General features: G+C 38.0%; 1 protein-coding gene across 2 annotated transcripts in view; it reads right to left on the bottom strand.

The window, feature by feature from the left end:
- Nucleotides 1-25,306, bottom strand: part of WDFY3 (WD repeat and FYVE domain containing 3) — a 155,592-nt gene that overhangs the window by 68,327 nt on the left and 61,959 nt on the right. For both annotated transcript variants that reach the window (XM_084204151.1, XM_084204150.1), the window contains exons 5-13: nt 19,116-19,225; nt 17,910-18,071; nt 16,662-16,854; nt 14,084-14,270; nt 11,232-11,398; nt 8,208-8,675; nt 6,761-6,859; nt 4,425-4,618; nt 1,821-2,278 (exon numbers count right to left, since the gene is read on the bottom strand). In XM_084204151.1, coding sequence (XP_084060277.1) covers nt 1,821-2,278; nt 4,425-4,618; nt 6,761-6,859; nt 8,208-8,675; nt 11,232-11,398; nt 14,084-14,270; nt 16,662-16,854; nt 17,910-18,071; nt 19,116-19,225 — 2,038 coding nt within the window. The remainder of the gene's footprint in view (nt 1-1,820; nt 2,279-4,424; nt 4,619-6,760; nt 6,860-8,207; nt 8,676-11,231; nt 11,399-14,083; nt 14,271-16,661; nt 16,855-17,909; nt 18,072-19,115; nt 19,226-25,306) is intronic.

Here is a 25,306-nt window from a genome sequence, read left to right on the forward strand (position 1 = left end):
CGGACAACAAAGGACAAATTGAACGACAACCTCAGGTGAACACAGACATCCAAAGTGTGCACAGGTCTTGTGGTGTGACTCTGCACTGCTTATTCAGTGCTCTGCTGAGAGTTACTGGTACCAGCAAAGCAGAACCTCTTTCAATGTTCAACAGCAGAAATTCAGAGGAGAAAGTAAAGCTTCAGTAAATTAGATATAACCAACAGGAGTAAGAAATAAAGTCAATGTAAATTCAACAATGAATGATGAACTGAAAATTTAAAGAAGAAAAAAAATCATCAAAAGTAACAGCCAAAAAAAAAAAGGAACTTAGTGAGGTATCTTATGCAACATCACCATGTGATTTACTTACCCCATTGTTTCCTCATTCTCTACTGTTAGCCAGTGTCAACTTCTATAGTATGAGTAACATACTCTTAATACAAATTGTCCTCCTGCTACCTGAATGATCTCATTTTGAGGTATTATTAAAGCAATTAAACTGATTTCTGGAGTTGGCATTTTGGTGAATGTGTCAGAGTGTGAGTGCGTGTGTGTTAGGGTCGTTTTTTTGTTGCTTTGTTAGTTGTTAAAATTTTCTTTAAAGAAGAGAAAAGCACTAAGATCTCTTGCTTTGGGGGCAAGATGGCCCATCTTATTAGAACAGGGTCACATACATTCAAAGGCTGGGGTATAAATAGCTTAAAGGTCCCAGATACAAAGGTTAGGTCTGTGTTTCATGTTTTGTACCTTAAATTGTGTAAAAACTACTTTCAGACAAGCCAATCTTCAATACATATTTCACAAAGTTTTGTTGTCATTTTGAACATTTAAAACACATTTCTGTTCATTTTGAGTCTCATTATAATTTAAATTCAAGTTGTTTCACTCTGGGAGTGTCTCCCAGTTAAATTTAAAAAAACAATAATTTACAGACTGCCTAGAACTTTAAAGAACAAGCAAATCCATGTAAAACAAGATGTTCATCTTATGTGCTAGCAAGGAGAAAAAGAGGCACAGGGAAGGCCTTATCAGTCTCTAATACTACTTGAGAGATGGTCATAGCAGTAGAGTGTCCATCTCTTCTCCCAAATAACTAGCCAAAAGGAAAGAGGAAATTGCCTCAAGTTGAACCACAGGAAGTTTAGATTTGATATTTGGAAAAAAAATTTCACCAAAAAGGTTATCAAGCATTGGAACAGGCTGCCCTTGGATGGAGTTGAGTCATCATTCTTAGGGGTCTTTAAAAGATGTGTAGACGTGGCACTGAAGGACATGGCTTAGTGGTTGATTAGCAGTGCCAAATTTACAGTTGGACCTGATCTTAAGAGTATTTTCCAACTTAAATGATCCTATGTTTTTTAATTAATCATGGTATTATTTAATCATTTACTTTAAAGCTCCATATCAAATGAAACATGAAGTTAAGGTATGACATTCAACAACCAAATTTTCATTTTACTTAATAAAAGCATAAAAATATAGTTTTTCTAATGATGATAATGCAACCTGTCAGCCTATCAACCAAAAGGTTGCTTCAACACATAAAATATAACCATGAACTGATACCTCTATATTAACTGCTGCCACGATAAAAACATCCAACATCAGAGAGAATGTTGTATGCCCTGGAGAAGACCAGCAAGCTAAGTCATTATTTGGTCAGATGTTGACACCTTATTCTCCTCTCAGCAGGGTGAGGGAAGAAAGAAGTAGATTAAAATGGAAATACAAAAGCAATGAAGGTATCTGAAGAGAACTCTTTTGGGGAACACTGGTGTGGGGCAGGCAGAGAAGATGAAAGAAAAGAAGAAGAAGAAGAAAAAAATCAAAGGTCATACCTGTCAAAAGAATCTGTTGCTACCTTGTAGAGGTAAATAAAAAGTTTGCTGCAGTGTCTTAGAGTAGGTGACACAGAATCCAGGGATATTAGATCATCGTCCAAAAGCCTTTGAAACAATTGTGTATTTGAAGGGAAGACATTCAAGGGACTTATTTTCCTCAAGTCTGAGAAGCAGCCAAGTAATCGAACCGCATCTGCCAGTTTTTCATACTGGATCTCTGTCTTGAAGAAGTGAGAGTTGGCTGGCTCATAGCGCATCGCTGCAGTCAATGTGCAGAACACAGTGTGAAGCAGTTCAAACACTTGGTTCTGGTTTACTTTTTCCCAGCCATTCTTAGGTGGTGAGCACAAAGATCTTTCCATGGCAACAAGTAAAGATGTGACGTACACAAATCCACCAACTTTCCTAAAAACAGTTCTTGTGCGGTGACTCTCTCTCAGCACCAAGAGTAGGGCCTGTGGACAAAACAAGCAATCAAAACAGGGAAACAACAGCAACAACAAGCAGCAGCATTACAAACAGCCTGGAAAAAGGTAGGAACATTTTTGTTCACAAAACGTGCTAGTAAAATCCTCATGTCACTTGTCAGAACTTGGTAATGCCTGAAATCTCTGAAGATCAACTTTTACTACAAAAATTCTGATAATCAAAAGTCTACAAATTAAAAAAAAATATTAGGGGGCAAAGTAGAACATTAACCCTTACTTAAAAATAAGAAATTACCTTCCAACAGAAAAGACCTGACCAAGCCCAGAATGGAACCCAAAATAGCCAAGTAATTCTCTTAGTGACTAGGTGGAGAATATCTGTTAGAAAGGAATCTTCTCTGCCATCACACTTCACAAACAATTTCAAACAAGAAAAGGCAAATGACTTCTTTCAGCAATGAGAATTCTAAACCTTGAAGCATCCTAACAGTCTCCTAGAAATCAACAATGTGGAAGCACCTGGCAGCTATGAATTCACAATGGAACTCAAATATAACAACTCAGTTAGCAAATTCAGGCAGTAAAAATCAGCCATATACGCCCACTTATTTTTACCTTTCCTCTATAAACCTCTGAATTGAGACTGAGACTATATTTTAAGAGTTTCTTCTCAAAAGTAAGCCGTAGAGAGAAATGAAAGTGGATAAAACCTTAGTTGCAGAACAAATAAATGCAAATCCATGGTATAAACAGCAGAAAATACATGAACTTAGGAATTAGAGAATAATACTCATTATCTGTGAATAATACTCATTATCAGGGTGTGGAGAAGCCCCTCCATACAGCCAAAAACAAACAAAAAGGATATCTGTCATGGGAAGCGTGACCCACGTGTGAACATAGAAGAAAAAGTCTCCCAACAGAAAGCATCATAAACAACAGGAAAATGTTACTGATACAGAGAAATAGGCCAGGGGGAACTTCCCATGACCAAAAGTTTACTTCTTCAGAATCAAGCCGCTTTTTTAAGCACTCAGAAGATGGGTAGTGAAATAGCAGGACTGTCATTCCTCTGAAGGCACTATCTCCTTTCTTGACAAACTTGACCAAACAGTAAGAGACACATCACCACACTGTTCTGAGCTGTCAGCTCCATAACCAAAACTTCTGAGAACAGCATCAATGGAGGACAAGTACAACAGGTCAAGGGAAAGACAGAAATCCTGATTTTCTGTTAAATCCTCTGGGGAATATCCTCCAATATCGTTTCTTTCCCTGTAAGTATGGTAAATAACGCATGCTCAAAAATTGCTGAAGACCTTCACAGACATTACACAGTAAATTAATAGCTTTATTACTAGCTTTCCTTTCTGTCTTTTGGAATAATATGAAGCTGTTCATCTGTCAGAGAAATACTACAGCTCCTTTGAACAGAAATGAACCTAGATGTCTGAGTTCTCTTCTTTAAGACTCATTTGCTTTCTACTATTTGCCTCAGCTTTTCTACCCTAAAAGAAATCAGGTATTTTGTCAATTTAAAAAATAACATTAGCTACCCTGAGGAGAAATTGTTGGTCTAGATTAGCAAACAAAACACCTAATACGACAGGAAACAGACAAGAGTTTTCTTGCTTCTTCCTCCACTACCAGCCTTATTTTCTTACTATTCCGCTACTTTGCTTAAGCAAGCAAGTTCTTCGATTTATCTTCTACTATGATCATTACAATTTGCACTTATCTTAATTATTTCAGCATTCATAGATACAAATTGGTAAAATAAGATGCCACAGAAAATGCAAGTCAGAGTTGAAAATAAATGTAGGTTACTTGCTTGCTTTTTTTTCATATGTATTCCCATTATTTTTAACTCAATAAGACCCCACCAGGGAAAATCATCATAACTGCAGAACCTCATTTTCTATCCACAAACATGATGACGATAAAAACATATTCACTAGCCTACATGTCCAGTTCTGAAGCCTACCATGGATAGATGATGGAAAGGAAAAAAAAAAACATGGATCAAATATATGTATTTCAACTCCAGAGACAATCTACATACTACCTGAACACCACCCATCCAATCCAGCTCAATTCAATGCCTTTCTCAGTGTTTTCTCTCAAGGAACCACAGCTTAGGAGCAAGAGTGCTGAAGAAGAACCCTTCACCTACCCTTAGGATGTCAGTTTTGAGCTGCAGTTCGGTAGGTGGGGCCGAGTGCATCAGCCCCAGCAGGGTGCCCATGTCGTCCTCTCCACTGGGTGACAACACCAGCTGCTGGATGATCATCAGGGCGTGCTGGCGGCACTGTGGATACTTCACAATGTTGTGCACGCACCTGGCACCACCAAACTCCCTGAAAATGCCTGCTCAGAAAGAGGGTGGCAGAGTAAGCACTTTAGGATTACAACACCAAAGGTGTTAATTTTCATTTCTACAGAATGAAGGGCAGAGTTTCATGTCTATGGATGTGTAATGATTTATTACTATTTTTCCTCCTCTAACACAAACAAAAGTAGAACTTCAATGTCTTCTGACAAAATTTTTCACTAAAGGCATTGTGTACAAGGATGCAGGTCAGCTCTAAGAACTTCCTCAATAATTCTGTTTCTCCAATAGCAGTTGCTCTTTACATGCTAGATGTCAAAGGGTCTCAGGATGAAATAAAAATGCACCAAACCCTCCATGTTTTGTGAAGATCATATACTGTTCTGGTGTAGGGTAGCGTTATCTTACATTTAGTAATGACCTAAATGCAATATGAACTGAAAATATAACTGGGATGTTTCTGGACACAAGCACTGGTTGAGAAGTACTTCAGTCTATCCACATCATTTGTAAGTCTCTGCAGAAGATTTTTTGTGGCAAGACCTATCCCTGTAGAGATTAAGCATAAGTCAAACAATGTTTTTCAAGTTTGCTGGCTACTGCAATAACCAAAAATTATATGAAAATTGATTCTGAAAGCACTAAAAACCCCAAAGTATATATATGGCATATATAATGTGTGTTTAGTACAGTGTCAGCACCTAGAGCATTGCTCTATGTTAATTACTGAAGATGAAAAGTGACTGGGGAAATGGATCAATGCTGCATTACTGCATCAAAAGGGATAATTTTCCATGCGATGATAAACTCAAAGAGCAGTTTAAATTACCAAGTTCAGGATTCACAAGTAGATTCCCTCTAACATATATATATATATATATACACACACAGACATGAATCCCACTATCCATTTTCTGCCTCCTGCTTTCTCTGATGTCCTTTGGATCAGGGATGGATTCACTGCAAAAGGAGAGACCTCAGACCTTGAGACAGATGAGTTGTACTCCTTCACAAGTAAAGCCCATCTCTTTTGTGGTCAGGTTTTCACAGAGACTGGGAGATAACATTTTATGTTTCTCCCACTCTTAGTGTAGGTTCTCAACTATCCAGTGAACCTGTGTGGGTCTGGACATCCAAATTTCCTGTTGAAATGTAGTTGGCAGTTCTGCAATACTCTGGAGAGCTTATCAGAGAGACTGGTTTAAGATCAGAAACCAATCACTGAGTGTGGTATGAATCACTGCAAGGCTGTGCCTACTTATGCTTCTGTGATGACCTATAACCTCTGCTGGCCTCTGGACACAGTGCCACTGCACTCACATCCCAGTACAAACAGTAGCTAAACTTTTTGAGAAATAGTTTCTCAGTTCTTCCTGTATGCTCTGTCCTACTGAACTGGGAGACCTACTAATGAAATGAGGCCCTTGAACTCTCAATAATGAAATGAGGCCCTTGAACTCTCCAAGATTCCCCTGAAACGCCATTTGTGGCATCATCCCAAACTGCCAACGACTTTTGCATAGTCCCGCTGCTGTTTCTCCAGTGGATATTCAGAGATTAAATCAGTTCTGAGAAGCAGCAAGGAGGTCCTGATGGCTGATTGATGCTTCCTAGGTGAGGTCAGGAATGCCATCTAACAGCAGCCAAGGGTTTGTCGCAAGGCAGGTGGATGCTACCATGGTCTCAAAATCACTAAGTCTTGGTTAATGAAGCATAATACAAAACTGCCTGATTTACATTGTAACAGAGCCCTCCCTGTTTGTATATACTGACTGGAAATAACTCTTTAATATAAATGAAAAAACATCTTTAACTAAAGATACAGGCATTACATTAAGTAGACATGACACTGTGAACACTGAACTACATTTCTAATTATGCCCTTAAATTTTTGAATATCCAAACAGCCTTACAAGCACTATCATGAATTATTATAGACCTGTTGAAGAGTGATGGGGTCTGGTGTTTGCCTTCAAGTAAACAATACCAAAGAAATTTAAGTTAAACACTATCTTCTTCTCCTTATTTTATGCACTCTAGGCTATGTTGTCTATTCTCCTTGTTAGGAAAACTTGGCCAGAGAGAACGTGTGTTTCAGCGTAGTTGAATACTGGCCTAAAGATAGAAACTCATGACATGATTTTCTTTATACATATCTTGACAACAATCTCTTCACTCACCTGCATTTGTGTTTGATCCTTGTAGTAGTACTGTCAGGGTCTCCATAACCAATAAAGCCAGCTGCTTTTGGTCCTCAAATGAACTGTTTCTTGAATCCACTACAAAAAATTTCAGAAGCTAAAGTCAAAGAAAATACCACTCTTTTCAAAGATGATTCTTAATACTTTCCACCATCACTTTTATTTTTTTTGCTTCCCCAGAGAGCATGCAGCCCCACCATTTTCCAAAGCAAGCTGCGATTTAGTCTACACATGCATTCCTGGGAAAGCTTAACTATGAATCATATGAAAAGTTAATTTTATAAAGACAAGAATTTAAACTGAGGTTTAAGAGCACTGTGAGTTCCGCTGTGAGTGTCTGACATTGCAGCTATTGTTTCTTCAGGCCACAAAACTACATCAGTTGAAGATTAAGTGCATCTGCTCTTGTTCAGTTTTCAGTACCTGAAAAGAGAAATTCTGCACAAAACCCACAAAACTACACTCACATAATTACAGCAAATGAGCTGATTGCTTAACAGGTGTAGCAGACCAACACTGCAATTGGCATAGTACACACAGAGAAACACTCCAGGAAAAACAGTGGGATTTTGGTTATTTTAAATTATTCTAATAAAAAGCAAAGCCCAACACAAGGACATGCACCCAGGTAGCACCCTGATTAGATGACAGTTTCATCCATTAATTTACAGGAACATAAGAACTGATGTGTTTCCCAACAGAGTTGAGGGGAATAAAGCTTTCTAACTAACCTACAGCTATCACTCACTAATGAAGCTTCATACAATTAAACCCAGGTGAAACATCCAGCAGTTATGGTTAAAAATTAAGTGTCATTGATGCACACAAGCTTAACTGCAGTTTGAATGAAGAACGTAAAAAAAATTGTCTGTCTGTGCATATAGGCTCCTATGGCACATGGCAGAGCCTGCTTTGGAGGCCTAGCAGCTAGAGCTTATCTGAGATGCTCCAGTCTGGATACAACTCATCTTCATTTATTTTTTTTTAATGCTAAGAAAAATGTAGACTCAGCTTATAAAAAAGCCAATTAAGAGCTCAGATATGCACTCCATAGTATTTTTTCAAATCTGGGGCTAAACACAAAATTACAAAGTACCTTTTGTTAGGAAGAACATTGATGGTATGCATTGCCCCTGCACTTTTTTCACGTTAAGTAACAAATATTGAACCAGTACATAAAAAATCATTTAGAAAGGAAAATATGAGCTCGTACTACTTTGCATTCATACAGCATCATTCATTAAGGTTAGCCTCGAGCTTCTCTCAAGAAACTGAAAGAAGCAATTCCAATGAGCTTTTAAGATGGCACAGCAGTCCTCAGCCCTTGAGATACATGTTCAGACTCTCTCATTTCTCCTAAATGCAAGACTCCACTATTTCCAGTCCGAAAAGACAACTATTAGAAAAATGGAAATGGACACACTACCTTGATCATTCAGTGCCTGAGTGGGATCTTTCAAAAGGGCTGCATATTTATGAAGAAGATTAACCATCACCTCCAGAAGCCCCACTTCTCTGAAGACATCCTTAAAGATGTAATCATGACGAGTGAACTTCAAGAGTGTCTTCATGGCAATGATGCTACACTGAAAAGAAGTGCTGGATTTTAAAAGGATGCTCACACTGATCAGTTCTTTACAGGGTATGTAATTCAAGCTGAAGACGACCAATTCCAGCATCTCAAAGTATTTGGTCTGCACTTCTGGAAGTTTAGGAATTTTCTCTGCAAACTGAGACAATGTGTGCTGCGATTCCAAAATGAAGTAGTTGGCACTGTCCGCCATATAAATATTCGTGATGGCATCAAGGATGATTTGTGCTAGATAGTTGGTTTTTGCTCTCAAAAATGCATTCTGGAGGACAGAAAATGCTTGAATATTCCTCACACTATGACCTAAATCAGGAAACAAAGTGGGATGGGAGGAAAAAGGAAAGAGAAAGTTCTTAGTCATCATAAACAATGAATACGCTTATTAATAATGATCCATGCATTTTAATAAGCAGGAATAAAATAATGTGTGATATCACTTTCAATAAAAAAGTCATTAAAATTAACTTCAAAAAAGCCTTTGCACATCCACTTACACTGCAAATTCCACAACCTACTATTCTTTCAGATGGCATCTTAATATATATTTGGTAGTAAGAGTTTATGTAAGCAGCTAAAGATGCTGATCAAAGATAATTTCTTTAAACTAGATAAGTAGACTGATTTAGTGTTAAAATGTACATGGGATACAATCCTAGAGACAAAACAAAACCTGCTCATGACGTAGCCATGCCATAGGAGAACTCATTATAGCAACAGTGATATGTTCTGTGTTCTGTAATACAGAACACAGCCCTTGCAGTTGGGAATAAAAAAGCTTTGGCAGGGTCCAGTACTATTAACAATTAAGGAATCAAAACACAGGGAAAGAGCTGTAAAGCATAAAGTAGCTATAATATTAGCACACATATATCTCACAACTTTAAAGCTCAGTCACATTTCTTCTTGTAAGTACCTTCAAGTTAGATTGACATCTCATTCACTTAGCTAAAGAATGTATCATTTATGAGTGTGCCCCAAAATTTTCTATGGGCAGATATTATTCTTTTTCTACTTAAAAGATGCCTTAAATTCAACTTTTTAAACTTCTGTAGGAATAGTGCAAGACACAGTGGACGGATCCCATGATACAGAAACAACTAATGGTAAAATATAATTAACAAAATATACAATCAAGAGTGAGAACTTTAAAGACAACCTAAACAAAGCATTTAGGATGTTTTAACAACAAAATCTTACTTTATTTTTTTCCAATAAAGGTATATGCAAACTGTTAACCTGATTTGAAAACCCTTTCATGAACAAAAAATTCTTATTTATTATGTATCCTCTATAGCACTCTCTTCATTTTCGTAAACTAAGTTGTCCAACTGAACAGTAAATTCAATTATCTTCATGCCTAGCCTCCCCACCTTCCATTTCAGTATTTCTCCAGAAGGCAAGAGAAAACTCCTTTGTAAATGAACATTGGAACAATTTCACATCTGGAAGAATATTAGTTCCATTATAACACAGTTGTTCCTTAAAGGACTTATTTACATGCTTTCTTTACTATGAAAATGTTCAAATGAGGAGATTTAGAGCTTCTTAAATGTGACAGGAACATAATCATGTCAGATACAACTATTAATATTCTAATTTAGTATCAACAGTTGTTCCAGGCAATCAAGTAGGTTAATAAATTCTTTTTGATTATTAGGAGGACCCCCTGAAGAAACCAAATTCTAACCAGCTTTTCAGAGTTCAACAACTAAAACTATTTAAATTGAAATAATTGAGAAATTGGTAAATTGAGAAAACACAGTCTTCATAAAAAGACAATTTGCCAACATTATGAAAAGCAGGTAAAAGGAATAGAGACGTCCTGACAAATACCACAAAGTTAAAGAACTCTTTTGCAGATTGCACCAGACCATGGTTCTCTCATAATATTGTATCAGAAAAGCTGATTAACCTAAAAAAAAAATATTGTTATCAAAACATGGAGAAATTAAATTCTGAGTGTTCACCTTCTTTCTCTATTTAGTGCAAAAGAAAAACAATTCCTAAGAACAATGAACTTTCTCCATATCAGAGAAAGGAAGTCACTGTCCAAGGAACCTAGGATGTATATTCATTAGTCTACAAATTTGTAAATGCAATCCTAGAATAAACTTTTCTTGTGCAGTAATATATCTCAGAAAAGTTGAACAAAGTAGCTCCACAGTCACTATTAAATTCCAAATTCCTTAGTTACATACAAGACTAACCTGAATTTTAAGTTTATGCACAGGATATGAAACATAAGTTTATTTTTATACAACCCGTTCTCCCCCAAGACTTCCTCAACCTTATCTCCAAATTGTAACCGACTGTGGTTTCAAGCACACCACAAATTTTATCACTCTGATCACACTGGTGATGAAATAACAGATTTCAGCTCACAAGTTACATTTGCCTGAGCTGACAAAAGCTAACAGAAAGCAAAGTGGAGTAGGGGAAGGATTTAAAAACAAAAAAAAAACAAACAAAAAAACCAAACAAAAAAAAATAAAGCCAGCACATCAGCCTTTCATATCAATTTAGTAAGAGAGCAGCTTAAAACAGTATAAATCAGATCAGAGCATCTCTCCAATAAGATAATCCCTGTAAATCTCCACACAGAACAGCTCTGCAAGCTCTGCAGTGAAGAGGCTGGACCTGTCCTCAAAGACAAAAGGCTTAAGCTTTCTTCTTTGGATACCAATCCCAAAATAAAATATTTGAGACCAAAATAACTGAGTATTTGCTACACGATCTTAGGTAAAGAACCTAGGCTTAGTTGCAAAGGGTTTGTGCAATACACAGCTGCTCTGTATCTTGTCACTTGCACTTAGAACAACAAAAAAAAAGCAAACAGAGAGAGAAAGAAAGCAGACTCACCTTTGCCAGCAGGCTGTGGGACTGCAAATCCAGGTAGCAGGAAAGGTACTCCAGTGGTGACACCAGCTGGCTTTAGTTCATTGACGCCGTATGTTGTTAAGGAAGTTATCAAATTAACTAAGTCCCTCAAAGCATCCTTAGATTCAGCTTCTTTTGCCTGTTCTAATCTAAAGAAAATATAATAGGATCAAATTAGCAGCACTAGTTTATCTGAATTCAAATCACTTTGGTAAGGTCCATTTTATTGTTTCAGTTTAGAGACAATTTTACTGCCTAATTCCTGCAATATTTTTCATGTCCATATGTCATACCATTAGGTTAGTCAAACATTGGACTTAAAAGAGCCAACAGTTATTTGCCATAGGAATTTACCTTATAAATCTCTCCTTAAACTCAACAGTCAGCAGAGAGACATGAAAATTTACATTAAGAATCCTCTCACAGACATGAAGATACAGTATAGGAAAGTACATGGATAGTCTGTAATTAAATAGATCTGTAATTAACTTGCTAGACTACATCTTCCACTTTGAGAGTGAGTATTTTGTGCTAATGAAATGGTATCTTGGTAAAGGCCTAGCACTCACAAGCATGGGATGAAGCACGCTCACTAGAACTACAAACTCTTACCACCTTTGAACACAAGAGATCAGAAACATTAACATCCCATTCCAACCATTGTTTACTGACAGGAACACACCATCAGACCAAACCCTAAAAACTGACTCTAACTGCATCCTAACACCATCCTCATTTTCCTGCTACTTCACACAAATAACACCATGTTTAATTATTTACTAACTCTGTAGATCTCAAGAGTAAACTGGGGTCCCCATTCTTCTATAGACTCAGGCAGTGCAAGCTCTGTTTTGATTCTCGCTGACAAACGATTGTGGGAGCCCTTTACAAGCAGCTCATTCTGCATCCTTCATCTTCTTCTCAGTCAGATGTGGCTGAGGTGGGAACCTCCTTCAAACAAGGACCTCCTGTAAACAGTCACTACAGAAGCACAGAGCCCACCTATCATCATTCTACTAATCCTCCACATGCCCTGCCCTTTCACATCATCCAGATGAAATTACCCAAGTGCTCCTCTTGCCCTCACAGATCTGCCGTTTCTTACTTAGCCACCTTCTTCACACATCCTTCTGCTTTTCCAGCTCCAAAGCCTTTCCTCTTTGCAGCTTGAGACTGGGTGTCCAGATTTCATACCCTCACATGACAGTTATCGTCATAAAAGTGCCCCAGAGTGAACATGTCTCTGTGGGTAGGTTTGAGCCAAAACAGGGAGAATACATCACTGCGGTCCATCACTGACCAATGCGTGGGCTCATTCAAGATCACTGCTTTTTGAAAGGAACTATTTTCTCCTAGAAAACCCTCTCAGGAAGGAATGAGGACAACACATTCCTATGCTATTACTGATGGCCACCTGATGATTGCAGGTGTCCTCCTTTTTCAATGAGACATGCAAATCGCTAGTCTTCCTATACATTTGGCAGGGACCCCCCATTCTTTGATCTAAGGATATGCAAGCTTAGGGAGAATTTGTTTAAAACACTTGATCTACAGAGAACCACTTTTGTACCTCAACATGTAACATGACAGCATGTTCCCCTCTTATTTCCCCTAAACTCTGGCTGACAGCTTCTGGAAAACAACTGCATTTGAATTACACTACTTTGAATTAATGCATTAGTGAATATAATGTACTCAAAAATTCCACTTATAGCACAAGAAAAATAACAATTCCTTAACAGGTGCTTTAGCTTTTGTGGCACCAAAAGTAACTTATGAGTAATTTTAAGTGTGATTAAAAATGTCCAATGCCATGTCTATGTCTGGTATCCATTTAAAACAAACAAAAATCCCCCTCAGAAGTATACAATGTAGTGGCAAATTTAGTTCAAATATTTGGGTGCCAAACTTCAGCATACTAACACCAAAAATAGGAAGATAACAACATTAGCAGTTCTCAGTAATAATAATGGCTTAAGCATCTTTGACCTAAATATACTTCATAAGGTGTACACTTATAGTTACCCAGTATGTACCTTGGATTCGTAAAATATATACATTTTACAATAGCAACAGCTAAGCATTCTTCTTCAGAACTTCATATTCAAACAAAGCAACATGGACTGCCCATAGATTTTACAGAAATAAAGCAAGAGACACTCTTTTTTTTCCTCAGTCAGAAAATTAAAGAAGTTTCTTTCATGGAAAGAAAAGAGATCATGGATAAATCAGATAACAAAGGTTTTTTGGGCAGGCATTTTCATTAGCATATTTTTTAATGCATTAGCAGCTTAGAAGTACTTTTAATTAGGAAGAAAAACCTATTACCTCATAGGATTTACCACATTTACATATGGGATTTTTCACTACGACAGCATGATAAGACAATAATTATAGAATTATTTAGGTTGGAAAAGACCTTCAAGATCATTGAGTCCAGCTGTTAACCCAACACAGCCAAGCCCACCACTAAACCATTCCCTTAGACAAAACAAAACAAACTCCAACCACTCAAAAATCACTAGTTGCGGTCAAAATTTTATGTTCTGGATTCTCTCTAAATATTTAGCACCAGGTTTTTTTAGGCAACTGCTATCTTTCCAAAGCAAGAAACACTTAGTAATAAACTAGTACTAAAGAACAAAAAGTTCAACAATGTAGTTTGATAAATGGAAAGAAACATAGAGAAACAATGTTTTAGTCCTAATATCTTCATTCAATAATGATCTATAATCACTTATTTGCTTAAACCTATTCATATACACTTTATTAAGAAACTTTTTTTGAAAAATTCTCAGGGATCTATCTGCATTTCTTCAAGCACTTTTGCCTACCTGAGGAGGAGGTCACAGAGGAAGTTGTATCCTTGCCATATCCTAAAATCATCCAACAACGTTTGGGATACATCACTGGAGTCTTTGAGAAAACAAGAAAGTCCAGCAAACATCTCAACTATTTCTAGGGGAGAAAGGTCATCAGACTGCTGCATGTTCTGGACACATGTGGACAAACATTCCTTTTCTGAAAAGAATTGCAGTGGAGAAATTTAGGATTTTACTTACATTAATGACAGCAAGAGACATAACCAACACACAAAACACAGCAATAAATTAACTTATTCAAGTATCTCTTGACACAGAACACTTAATATTACTTGAGGATGAGATGGATTCTCAAATGCCTTTGGATCAGAACCTTAACCTCTTTTTGCCAACCTCTTCCTCCCTTTTACAACCTTTTCTCTTGTAAGCGGGAAACCACGTAGATAAATACTAATTTTTACCTAAAAAGTCTGACTGGATAACTCAACAAAATAAAAAGACAAATATGGCAATTGTAAGTAATTCTAAACCACATTTTTTTCTTTTAAAACACAAATTTATACAAAACATGGACTTGGAGTGTTATTAAAACTATACATATAAACCTTTACACCATGTCATCTTACTCCTTCTCTGGTTGGCATTTCATTGGCTGGCATCAAAGAGACATAGCTGCCTCGCCCTGCATAATTCTCATATTCCGTCAGTTCATTCTCAAATCTATAGTAAGATTTTAAGTTGCACTCTGTTTTAAAGATGCTCCCTTCAATTATTTGCTATTTTAACTTTGCAACATGCACAACACAAGCACAAATCTTTCTAGCTAGACTGATAACAAAATTTTCCAGAGGCTAAATCAGAGCATGAGAGCGTGAAAGGATGTTCCTTTGCATATGATGAAATAGCTTAAATTTTTCCTGAATATAAGTTGACCCTTGTGACAGATGTTGTCATCTCTTAAGTCAGGTTCACTTTTCTAATCAAAAAGAAAGAGGCAATGCTGACTGGTTTTCTTTTTAAAAATCCATTTCACTTTTTAAAGAATCTAGAGTATCTTTTCACACGCCAGCTTTCTTCCTCTATGGATTAAGCCCATAGAGAAGCAATAATGGTAGCAACTGTAACATGCCAAATGACAGTCAAAACTCCAGTTATTTTCTTTCTTGCACTTAATAACAGCTTCACACATATACATACACCTTCTACACTCATCAAAAGCCCACCAGAAGCCTATCACCTTTTAAGTCCAATCTAAAAACACTCAACTGGTGACTATGCTGTGCTTTGAGTAATACTGTACATTCACATCTTTTTGACTGGAACTGGAAACACACTGCTAGCACAAGAAAAAAAAACAGACTGAAATTTTCTATGAAATATGTGGGAGCAGGATGATGTATTCAATAAACCATCAATATAGAGCCTTGTAGCTACTTGCTTCTCACAGTGTGAGCAACCCAAAATTGTGGGTTTCTTCTTTTCTAGTAGGTGTACTGCTGAAGTGTATAAGGATGTTAGTTCACTCCAACAGTCAGTCCAATTTAAAAACTACAAATGCTTCCTATGTTGCTCCTCAGTCTAAAGGCCTTAAATATAATATCAGAAACGTATTTTATCAGATTTTTTACCTCAAGTCCTGCATACCTAAACACCCATATGGTTTTCAATTAATGCAAAAAGAATAATTTGTATGCAAAGCTGCTTCTAGGCAGCTAATAGCCTCTCCAACACTGGTTTTCATCTGCAAGTTGTTGTCAACCAGCTTGGCACCTCCCTCTTTACCAGCTTCTTGCAAAGATAGATGGTGACTAAAGCACTACTTTCATTAGCTACCAAAATCTGTAACCAGCTACAAAAATGTCCCTGTACAGTTTCCATGCCAGCAACAGCCAGGATCTACTTGTCTTATAAATGGACAGGAGACAAACTGGAATTATTCTGGATGCTTCATTCATTTGGTGACTCACAGGCTGGATTAAGCCTATGAGATAACTTAACATGGCCTTCAGCATGCACAAAATCTTCAATCTGTAAAGCAAGGTGGGGAAGACCAGGGCCTGGCAGAAGAAATGCAGGCTGACTGAAGTATCAGCAATCCAGTCCGTGAGAGACCAGGGAAAACATAAGGGCTTCAAACCCATCCAGCACAGGTATGGTTCTCAGCCAAGCAAAGAGCCTCCATGGGCCAGGCCCCAGAAACAACATCCTTGGGTTGGGAAAGCAGGGCTGGACCACAGGGGAGGAAGACAGCTGCCTGCTAAGAATTAATGCATCTTCACAGCACATATTTTTCAATACAGGCAGTTTACTGAAGTTACTGAAAGCCTTTCCTTTTGGTTATCATGAAAGCTACACCAAAACATGAGAGGATTATTTATCCTTCCCGATTAAATTGAAATGTGAATGAGACAGACTCAGCTCTCTCAATACACAAAGGCTTAGAAATGTTATCTGTATGTAAATAAGCACATGTCTAAACTAAAAGCCTAGAAGCTTCCCTATTATTTTCATGCCTATTTCCTAAATAAGAAAACTACGAAAGAAGAGCAGGAAAAAATCCCAATAAATAATACTAAAGAAAGACACATACCATGGATGTATTTCACTACATTGACACTAAGGCCATGACGAGATATGGTCATTAGTACTTCTCCTGCACTCTTCCTCCAAGGCAGGTTATAGGGAGGGCACCATGAGGTTATTGCACTGAATAGAAGCTGGAGATCATCCTTCTGAGCCAGTTCTTCCGCCGGGGAGACAAAACTGCACAATTTTACTAGGATCTGAAATAGGAAGTCATTAAACAACTAGCATTAATACCTTTATCACTGAAAATTTTGCCTAGATTTAGTAAAAGGCGAAACATTCTTCCACTAAGGAAACTCATTAGAAAAGGCAATGTGCCATTTTCCCTTTGTGCATTTCTATACTTTGAACACAAGACAAGGTTTTTTTACACATGGCTATTTCAAGTCCCAGTTCAGTTAAAAATGCTTACCAGAAGACTGGAAGCATATTTGCATGGATACCAGAATATTCCATTCTTGGAGAATCTGCCAGTTGCCTAATTTGCAGGTTTAAATTCTGCACTGGGGAAGAAGCTCTGTGAGGCAAACTGCTGTATTCCTCCCTTATGCAGGAAGAAGGCTATTGATGGGTTGTTGGCAGAGCAGCAACCATAACATCTTTGTCAAATTAAGTTTGTCAGGAAAGGCTACAGCAAAACTGCAGACCTATATAAATAACTGGCATCTGGTCTGAATTTCCTAATTACCAAAACCAAGATGAAATGCAGCTGCATAAGTGAAGCTACTATGTTGCACTCCCTTTTCTGCATGTTTTGAAATGTCTGATTTTTTGCATCTTGTGCAGGAAAAACTTAGGCTCCCTCTCAGAAAACTGGAGAGAGGCTGTCTGCAACTGGATGGGGAGATCTGAAACCTCACTCATTCCAGTCAGTTCATTTGAGAGCAGCGCTTTATTATCAATACATTTTTTACTACATCTATTTCAATCAGTAACAGCCAAAGATAATAAGTACTAGGGCCAGTTAGATGAAAACAGAATAGTAGTCCACATGCTGCTCCTTTTAAATATCTGTGCAGAAAAGCTGCACGGATTTCTGTGCAGGAGGTATTTATCAAAGACAAAAACTAGAGGAGGAGGGGGAATTTAACCTCAACTGTGCTTGCAGGAAAATCCACCTCCCTCTTAGCTATCAGTTTTTTAAGAATCAAGGAAGAATAAAACCTGGCTCAAGTGAAAAGTTTCTAGACTTTGCTCACATGGAGTATTTACATTCCTCTTGCAAATTCCCTGACCAATTTACCTTTCTTACCTGCACAAAGACTTTCTGTAGTAGCGCTCGTCGCTCTGCGAGAGGTAGTTCATTCTGTGCTCCTCCAACTACCTCAGGCACGTGTGGAAGGTCAAAAAACAGATACAGACATTTAACAAGTGTGGAAGGCACTGACATTGTAGTCATGCAGTCCACAGTTTTCTGAGAAAGAAGAAAACACAGCAAAAAATACCAGTTCAGCATATTATATGTTCCAAACATCAATAACAATGCAGTTGATTGAAATGCTGGTTTTTCTTTCTCACACCTTTGGCGAGGTGTTGACACAGCAGTACAGATTCACCATCTACTCTTGAGTGCCTATCCAAACAGTAATTTTAAAAATAGGATGATTTATTTACATGACAGCAGCACCTCAGAGCCACAGTTCAGAGCAGTCAATGCACAGGACAGAAACAAAACCTGTCAGTCTCTGCCAACAGAAGTTAACAATTTAATTACTAGACTTTCAGCCAAGCCCTCATCAGCTATAAATTCTTTGTTGTAGGAGAAATGGGAGTGAGGGGAGGACCTTTCAATTTATGCTCTCACTTGGAAAGAAGGTGTAAGGAGCTGTAAGAAGTAAGGCAGTAGAAAATATGAAAGCATCATAGAAGAAAAGACAGACTAGTGTGGAGGCTGGTGACATACCAAAACAGAGATAAGATGATGTGCTGAATTACAAAGGCAGATCAGAGCAGAAATAACAAACCACACAGCTGCCCAGTATACTGCCAGAGACAGATCTCTGATGGAGTACAGCACCAGAAGCAGAGGCAGGAATGATTCACTACCACCCCCATTCATCACTGCTGCTGGTCTTGCTTTTTGCAACTGCTGTGGCCCTCCTCCAGTGAGGTGTGCAAAGTCCAAGGTCTGAACTATTTAGGTGCTCTATGTGCCATGCATGTCATGGGGCACTAAGCAGCAGTATGCAAGAGAAGCCTTTGGGCAGCAATAAAAGTTGCATGCGTTATTCAAAAGAACATTATAAATTAAAGTCCCAAAACTACTCTTTTTTCAGGCAACTGAAACCACAAGGAGCTAAAGCATAAGTCCTGTGGCAATACAAGAGAAAGAGGATCTTAACACAGAAAAGCAGAATATAGTTACATCTTTTGGTGAGTGTTCATGCAGTTAATTTTATTATTGCTTTTATCTCTTCCACTCCATAATTTAGCTTTAACTTTGCTGTTTCAGACTAACCTGTCCTGATGAAGCTAATAAATTGATTGTGGTGAGCAGCATCCAACCTCTACTTGCTTCTTCACTTTGATTGACCTCCAGAAACTGGACTATGGCACGACTTGCAGCCTCTGTAGGGGCAATAAAAAAGAAAAAAAGCAGTAAGAATTCAGTCTGCTAGGGAGAACACATCCTCTCAGCAGAAGGGAAGGGAACACATCCTCTCGGCAGCCCCAAGCACTGAACATAAATTCACCTTTACAGCACTGTTTAAGAAAAGGACTGGGCTTAGGCCTGCACCTTCCAGACACACATTACAGTCTTACACATACACTTGGCTTTGACACTGGCAAGGCTGCAAAAAGTACATTCTTTGGTCATGCATCCTTTGACCAGCAGACAGATCTGAGTAACCTGCAGTGACATCTGTTTGAGTAGTTTTGCTTTATAAATATACAATATACTTTTTCCAAAGACATGAAGTCACCATCAATTAGCGGCCTCTGTGGAAATAGCCGAAATTTCGAAAAAAAGCTGCACCTAAACAACAGTATGGAGGATAATGGGGATTTTATGGAAGGAGAAGTGCTGAAAGACAAAAGGAATAAGAAAACAGGGAAAAAAGTAACATTAAGAGTATGATCAGCAATTACCACATCCCCATCCTAGATTTTTTGAGAATGAAAACAGTAACAGCTAACGGATAATTCTTATGATTGAGAACCACTTCTAGATGCTATTCCTTATCAGTCAGAGCCAAAGACAAATACTCAAACTAGTAAACAAGTTATCAGCCTCAATAAATAAATCAAGAGAAAATGCAACCCTATATCACTGCTGCATGAATACACACTTACGTAAGAAGTCTAAAATGCCAGTTGTGATGTCTGCCCATTACCTTTAAGAGAAATTTAAAAACATTTTTCATTAATAACTGTGTATCAATCACCTCCTGTGCTTTTAGTGTCAACTAGGACAGAAAAGGAAGGTGAATAATATCACATTAAAAAGAAATTACAAAGGAATTACTAATGGAGGAATAAATCTGCAGCTGAAGAAAAATCGTATTTTAATATTGGCTTGGTTGCTTCATCTGCTGTTAAGATTCCCCAGCACATACCTGGGAAGTTTATTTGAAAGGCAGCACATTTCATATGGCCAAGTACTTATCAAACCTGTAGTATCAATTGCAATAAGAAGATCACTCTCTGAAGCATCACACTGTAAGCTGTGCAGATTTGGTTCATTTGTTCAACGGCTCCTCTCTCATGTTTTTGTCTGGCAGACTTTTTTTTCCATAACAGACTTTTGTATAAAATGCTGGCTTTTCCAATTCTGGTGCTAAAGCAAGGAGAGGCCCTACCACTTCCCTCCATGAGACTGAGATAAAGTTTGAGATACCAAGATGAAAAGTAAGGCAATTTATAAAACTCACACAAACAAGGACAAGTAGGAATTTCCCAGCATGCTGACCTGAAACAATCAGCGCAAAGCACTGGTCAGATGGTTGGGTATATGAACAGGACAACTTAAAAAGCACAACAGCCATGACACAGTTGCATTCCCTACACTAAAGGCATAGGCAAAATGCCAGAATTCCTGACAAAAGCTGTTTTTCCTCAGTTCTGAGAGCCAAGCATGTCTAAAGCAAGCACTGCTGCTACAAGTGCACCACCAGCACAGTATAACGAGTGATTCTGTAGGCCTATTATTTTTCTATCCCACCACAGACAGAGTTGGGCAATCAGTCTCTGCCTGCAAGAGACTGTCTGTGCACACCAAATTGGATGCGCACAGACTCCTCTGGGCACAGTCTCCAAAGCCACCTATGGAATAATGGCTGGTTCAGTCACCTTTGAAAGTGAAACTCAGGGGTTAAGTCCATGCTTCTGAAAAAGTTGTCATGCTGCTGGCATCCTGGCATAGCAGTTGAACACTATAAATAGCAGTTTCAAAACTGTCACTCTTAATTAAGCACTACCTAAAACACAGACAGCATTTTAAGTGCTGGAACACGTTCTCTTGTCATCTGCTCTGAGCAAATTTGATAGTGCTATCATTTAAGATTAACTTCTATCATCAGCACTAGTCTTAATTTATTCCTTGTACCTTTCCCCTGTTTCTGAAGGGCCCAAGTCATCATTTAATTTAACATCCTCTATGTGCCCCACTCAGATATCCTTAGCCCTTCAACTTCTGCTGCATAAGAAAGCCAATTCAGGAGTGGGATATGCTAAATAGTAAAAACAGCAAAAAGACAAAGAGAAAAACCTATAAAATATTATGTAAATATACCTATTAAGACAATGGTGCAAGCATGTACATGTGAGTATGACCATGATTATGTGGTTATATGGTTAATACACAGGAGTCAGATTTTCCAGCATGGATTCAGTATATATGGGATAGAGGCTTCATAGAATCAAACAACAAAATTTTTTTCACATGTAAGAAGTGCACTGCATCCTGGACTTCAGAAAACCAAAAGGTAGCAAGCAGCGGGATTAGAGTCATTCAGATGGGTAGCAAAAATCAGTGCTACAAGCACTGCATGCAATGTTGTTGCCTATAGCAATAGCACTAAGGGCAAATTTAGTAAAAGAAGCTTTTAGTTAGATGATCTAGAACCATAAACAGCATATAATAGCATAATCAGACTTCTGTAGAGCTTATTCTGGAGGGGAATATTAGAGAAAAAAAAAATCTGTGCATGTGCCAAGGGTGGGAGGGGAGGTGCAATAAAAGGTATGGATGGGTGTGTCAGGAGGTGGTGAAGATGAAGCTGAAGTCAGGGATCCTTTCTCTAACGGTGCCTTCTGGATGTCTCTGCTTCTTCTTTTGGGAAATGCCTGAAGACACAGTCAGGTACCTAAACTTACAGGATACAAATAATTCCAAATATCTAGATAGGAAGAGAGAAGCATCAACCCAAAAAAACCTGCGATGGCACAAAGTCTGCCTTCCATCATCAGGAGCAGAGTTGAGCTGCCATCACCCATGGCAGATATGAAGTGGCTGATGCCTTTGCAGTGTGCAGGAATGGAGGGCTGCTCATCCAAAGATAAAACAACTCAACTGTGCCAGCTTTTAGCCTCCCTAATGCAGATGATAAAAGAACACTTTCTAGGATCTCTTGGAAAGGCGCTATATTGTACTACACTTGCCTTGCATAAGATGTGGTAGAAAGCACCAAAAGCAAACAGAAAGTTGACCAAAAGTAATAAGATACTGGAGTTGTTGATCAGAACTGGCTTTTAATGAATAGTAGCTGACAGGACACTTCTTTTTCCCTTCCAGAGCAATTTCAATAAACACAAACCAGAATCACCTTGTAAAGCAAAGTCCCTCACAGAACAGAAAAAACATATATATACAACGAAAAAAACCCAAGATGTACAATCCCAGCATCACAGTCTCTTCTCAGAAGAAGAAAAATTAACATACCTTAAAAAGTCTGAAAGCAGTGCCTAAGTGCACTTATTTTATTGACAAAGATCCTCCCTATCAGGAAAACTTCAGACTTCACTAAGGAGCCTGAAAGGCACCTTAGTAGCAGAAGATCCCTTCAAATCTCACCTCTAATTCACCCAAATGCAAGATGCACTTAAACAAATTATACTAACTTCTGTGAATTGAGGATAAACATAAAATTAGCTCTGCTGATGTGACAGAGATTAACTAAAAAAAAAAAAAAAACAACCCACAAAAAACCCCAAAAAACCCCATTAGAGTTTGCAGATTAATGAATCTTTAAGAAGAATAAAGGTAGGCATTCTCAGAGGCCAAATACCAGCCACTGATGTGGTTTTCTGCAATGATGATGAATGTTTATCAACTTGATCTCCCAAAATGGTTTCATGATGAGATAATGATAGTCTTTCAGCAGATTTGCTAGAAAAATGCCTGAGGAGGTTAAAAGCATTTTCAGTGGTGAAACTGTTTGAGCAAATCTGTGAAATTAAGAGGAAAAGAAAGAAACTGGGGGTAGGACCCCTTCCCCCACAAAAAAATCACAAACTAACAAAAAAAAAAACAAACAAACAAAAAAACCAACCCAAAACCAAACAAACAAGGAAAAAACTCCCTAAAACCTAAAAAGAAGGGTGGGGAAAAAAATTCAAACTGAAAACAAACCAACTCACCCCTCCTTCCACCCAAAAAATAACCCTTTAAAAAAGACAAAATCACTACAACTGTCAGACAGTATAACCAACAACTGAAAGTGCTGGAGGTAGGAAGGATTAACTGAACAGCCTAGCAGTACAGTAAAAATAAATTTAGCATTCAATAGTAAATACTATAACAAACACAAACAAAAAAATGTTGTAAATATGAAATGAAAAACTGACTGAAATTAATAGTGACACACCTTAACTGAACTTAGAAGGCACAGAAAGCAGCGATGTACACTAGCTATCCAAATAAAATCACCAAAAAACCAAACAAACTTTTGAAACTGTCTTTGAAAGGAGGCTAAAAAGTTCCAGACCTGTGATGTACCACTTTGCTTTCGTACTGTTCAGTTTTCTACCCTACTTCAGTTTCACCTGTCCTCGTAACCACTTATTCATATTCTGTCTACAGTATGGCTTTCCAGGTAGCAGGACTGCCCATCACTTAGGGAATCATTCTGAATCTCCCTGGGAGAAATGTTAATGCATTAAATAATGGGCCCTGACTGGATGTCATTTGGTGTGCTCGAGATGCAGACAATGGAGAGGACTGAGTTAGAAACCCATTACAGTAAAAATGGAATAATCACTACCACAAATAACAACCAATAACCACCAAATCACAGGTTTGCACACCCTCAACTGATGAAGTATGAGAAGCTGTTTAGAGTGAAAGAGAGGCGTTGGTTAGAGCCTGGTGCTAATAACACCAGGTTGTGGGTACAGTTCACGTAGGGGCCACTGACCTAAGAGTTGGACTTGATGATCCTCGTGGCTCCCTTCCAACTCAGAATATTCTCCAATTCTTTCCCTAGCAACTTTAGTTTAAAGACATGCTGTTGGAATATCTGCAAAATCACAGAACTACCAACTTCAACCAGAGTATGTCTTCAGAAAAACACATTAAATGAAAGTGTGCTTCCTCTCCAGCCAAAGGAGCCATTAGTAGCCACATTGGTTCTACCAAGTTTCAGCTCTGCCTGCCCCTTTTTTCAGAAGTCTTTTTTAGCTCTGAGCCAGATGCACTTGCTCCCAAAAGAAAAGTTCATCTCAGAACTGAGTCTATATTAGAAATAGATATTTGAACATATATTTTACATAGTACTACCACAACTTTTTGATCAATTCAGACATTAAATTGGACTTATTTGTGACAAATGTGGCAGCTAAAAATCTCAAGTATATAGAGCTATCTCACCCATGACCCCACCATATTCTAAACAGATTAGACAGTCCATGGCAAGGGAAACTATTCACTAATCCTCAGAAAGAGTTACTGCTGTCACCAGAAAATCATCCCTGTTGTACAGCAAAGACTGAAACCTGCAAGATAATTTAACTCAGATGTAACTGCTTAATTTTTCTTACTATCCCTACCAGAGAAATAAAGCAGTTGAAATGGAGCTGAACACAACTACAACAGCAATGTTCAGAGACTACTTAAGACAGGGTGCTGGCACAGTTACTACAGAATCACAAAACACTGTTCTGAGAAAACTACTACGGTCTGCCAAGAATAACTGAGATATGCCTCCACCATGGCAGGCATTATTCACATAGCTATTAGCATAAATATTCAAAGGCCTGAGGAAAATAATTGCCATGTTCCATTATCAGATGGAGTAGGGAAAAAAAAAGAAAAGGCAAAGCAAAAAAAACAACCAAAAAAAACCCCAAACCTCCCAAAAAACCCCCAAGACCCCAAACAACCACAACATACTGACAGGCAAGATTTAACCATACCACATTCCCCATTGTAAAATACTGCCAACACATTTATAGAAATAGAGTTCTTCTAAAATTTCTTCCCTGTCATTAACTATGAACAGTTGACTCTTGATTATATGGAAAGCTTGTCTCTAACACAGGCTCAGCTATTTTGTTGACTTACATAGAGCACTTCACACCATCAGGAATTTGCACTTGTATATTAGAGACATTTCCTGCATATTGCGGCTACTGAAGTTTTTTACTTTTAAAAACATGTTAGGAGATATAATTATCTGACAGCAACTATCAAGACATGTTATATCTTTGTGT

Source organism: Fringilla coelebs (assembly GCF_963513975.1).
Source record: "Fringilla coelebs genome assembly, chromosome: 4".
Classification (NCBI taxonomy): domain Eukaryota; kingdom Metazoa; phylum Chordata; class Aves; order Passeriformes; family Fringillidae; genus Fringilla; species Fringilla coelebs.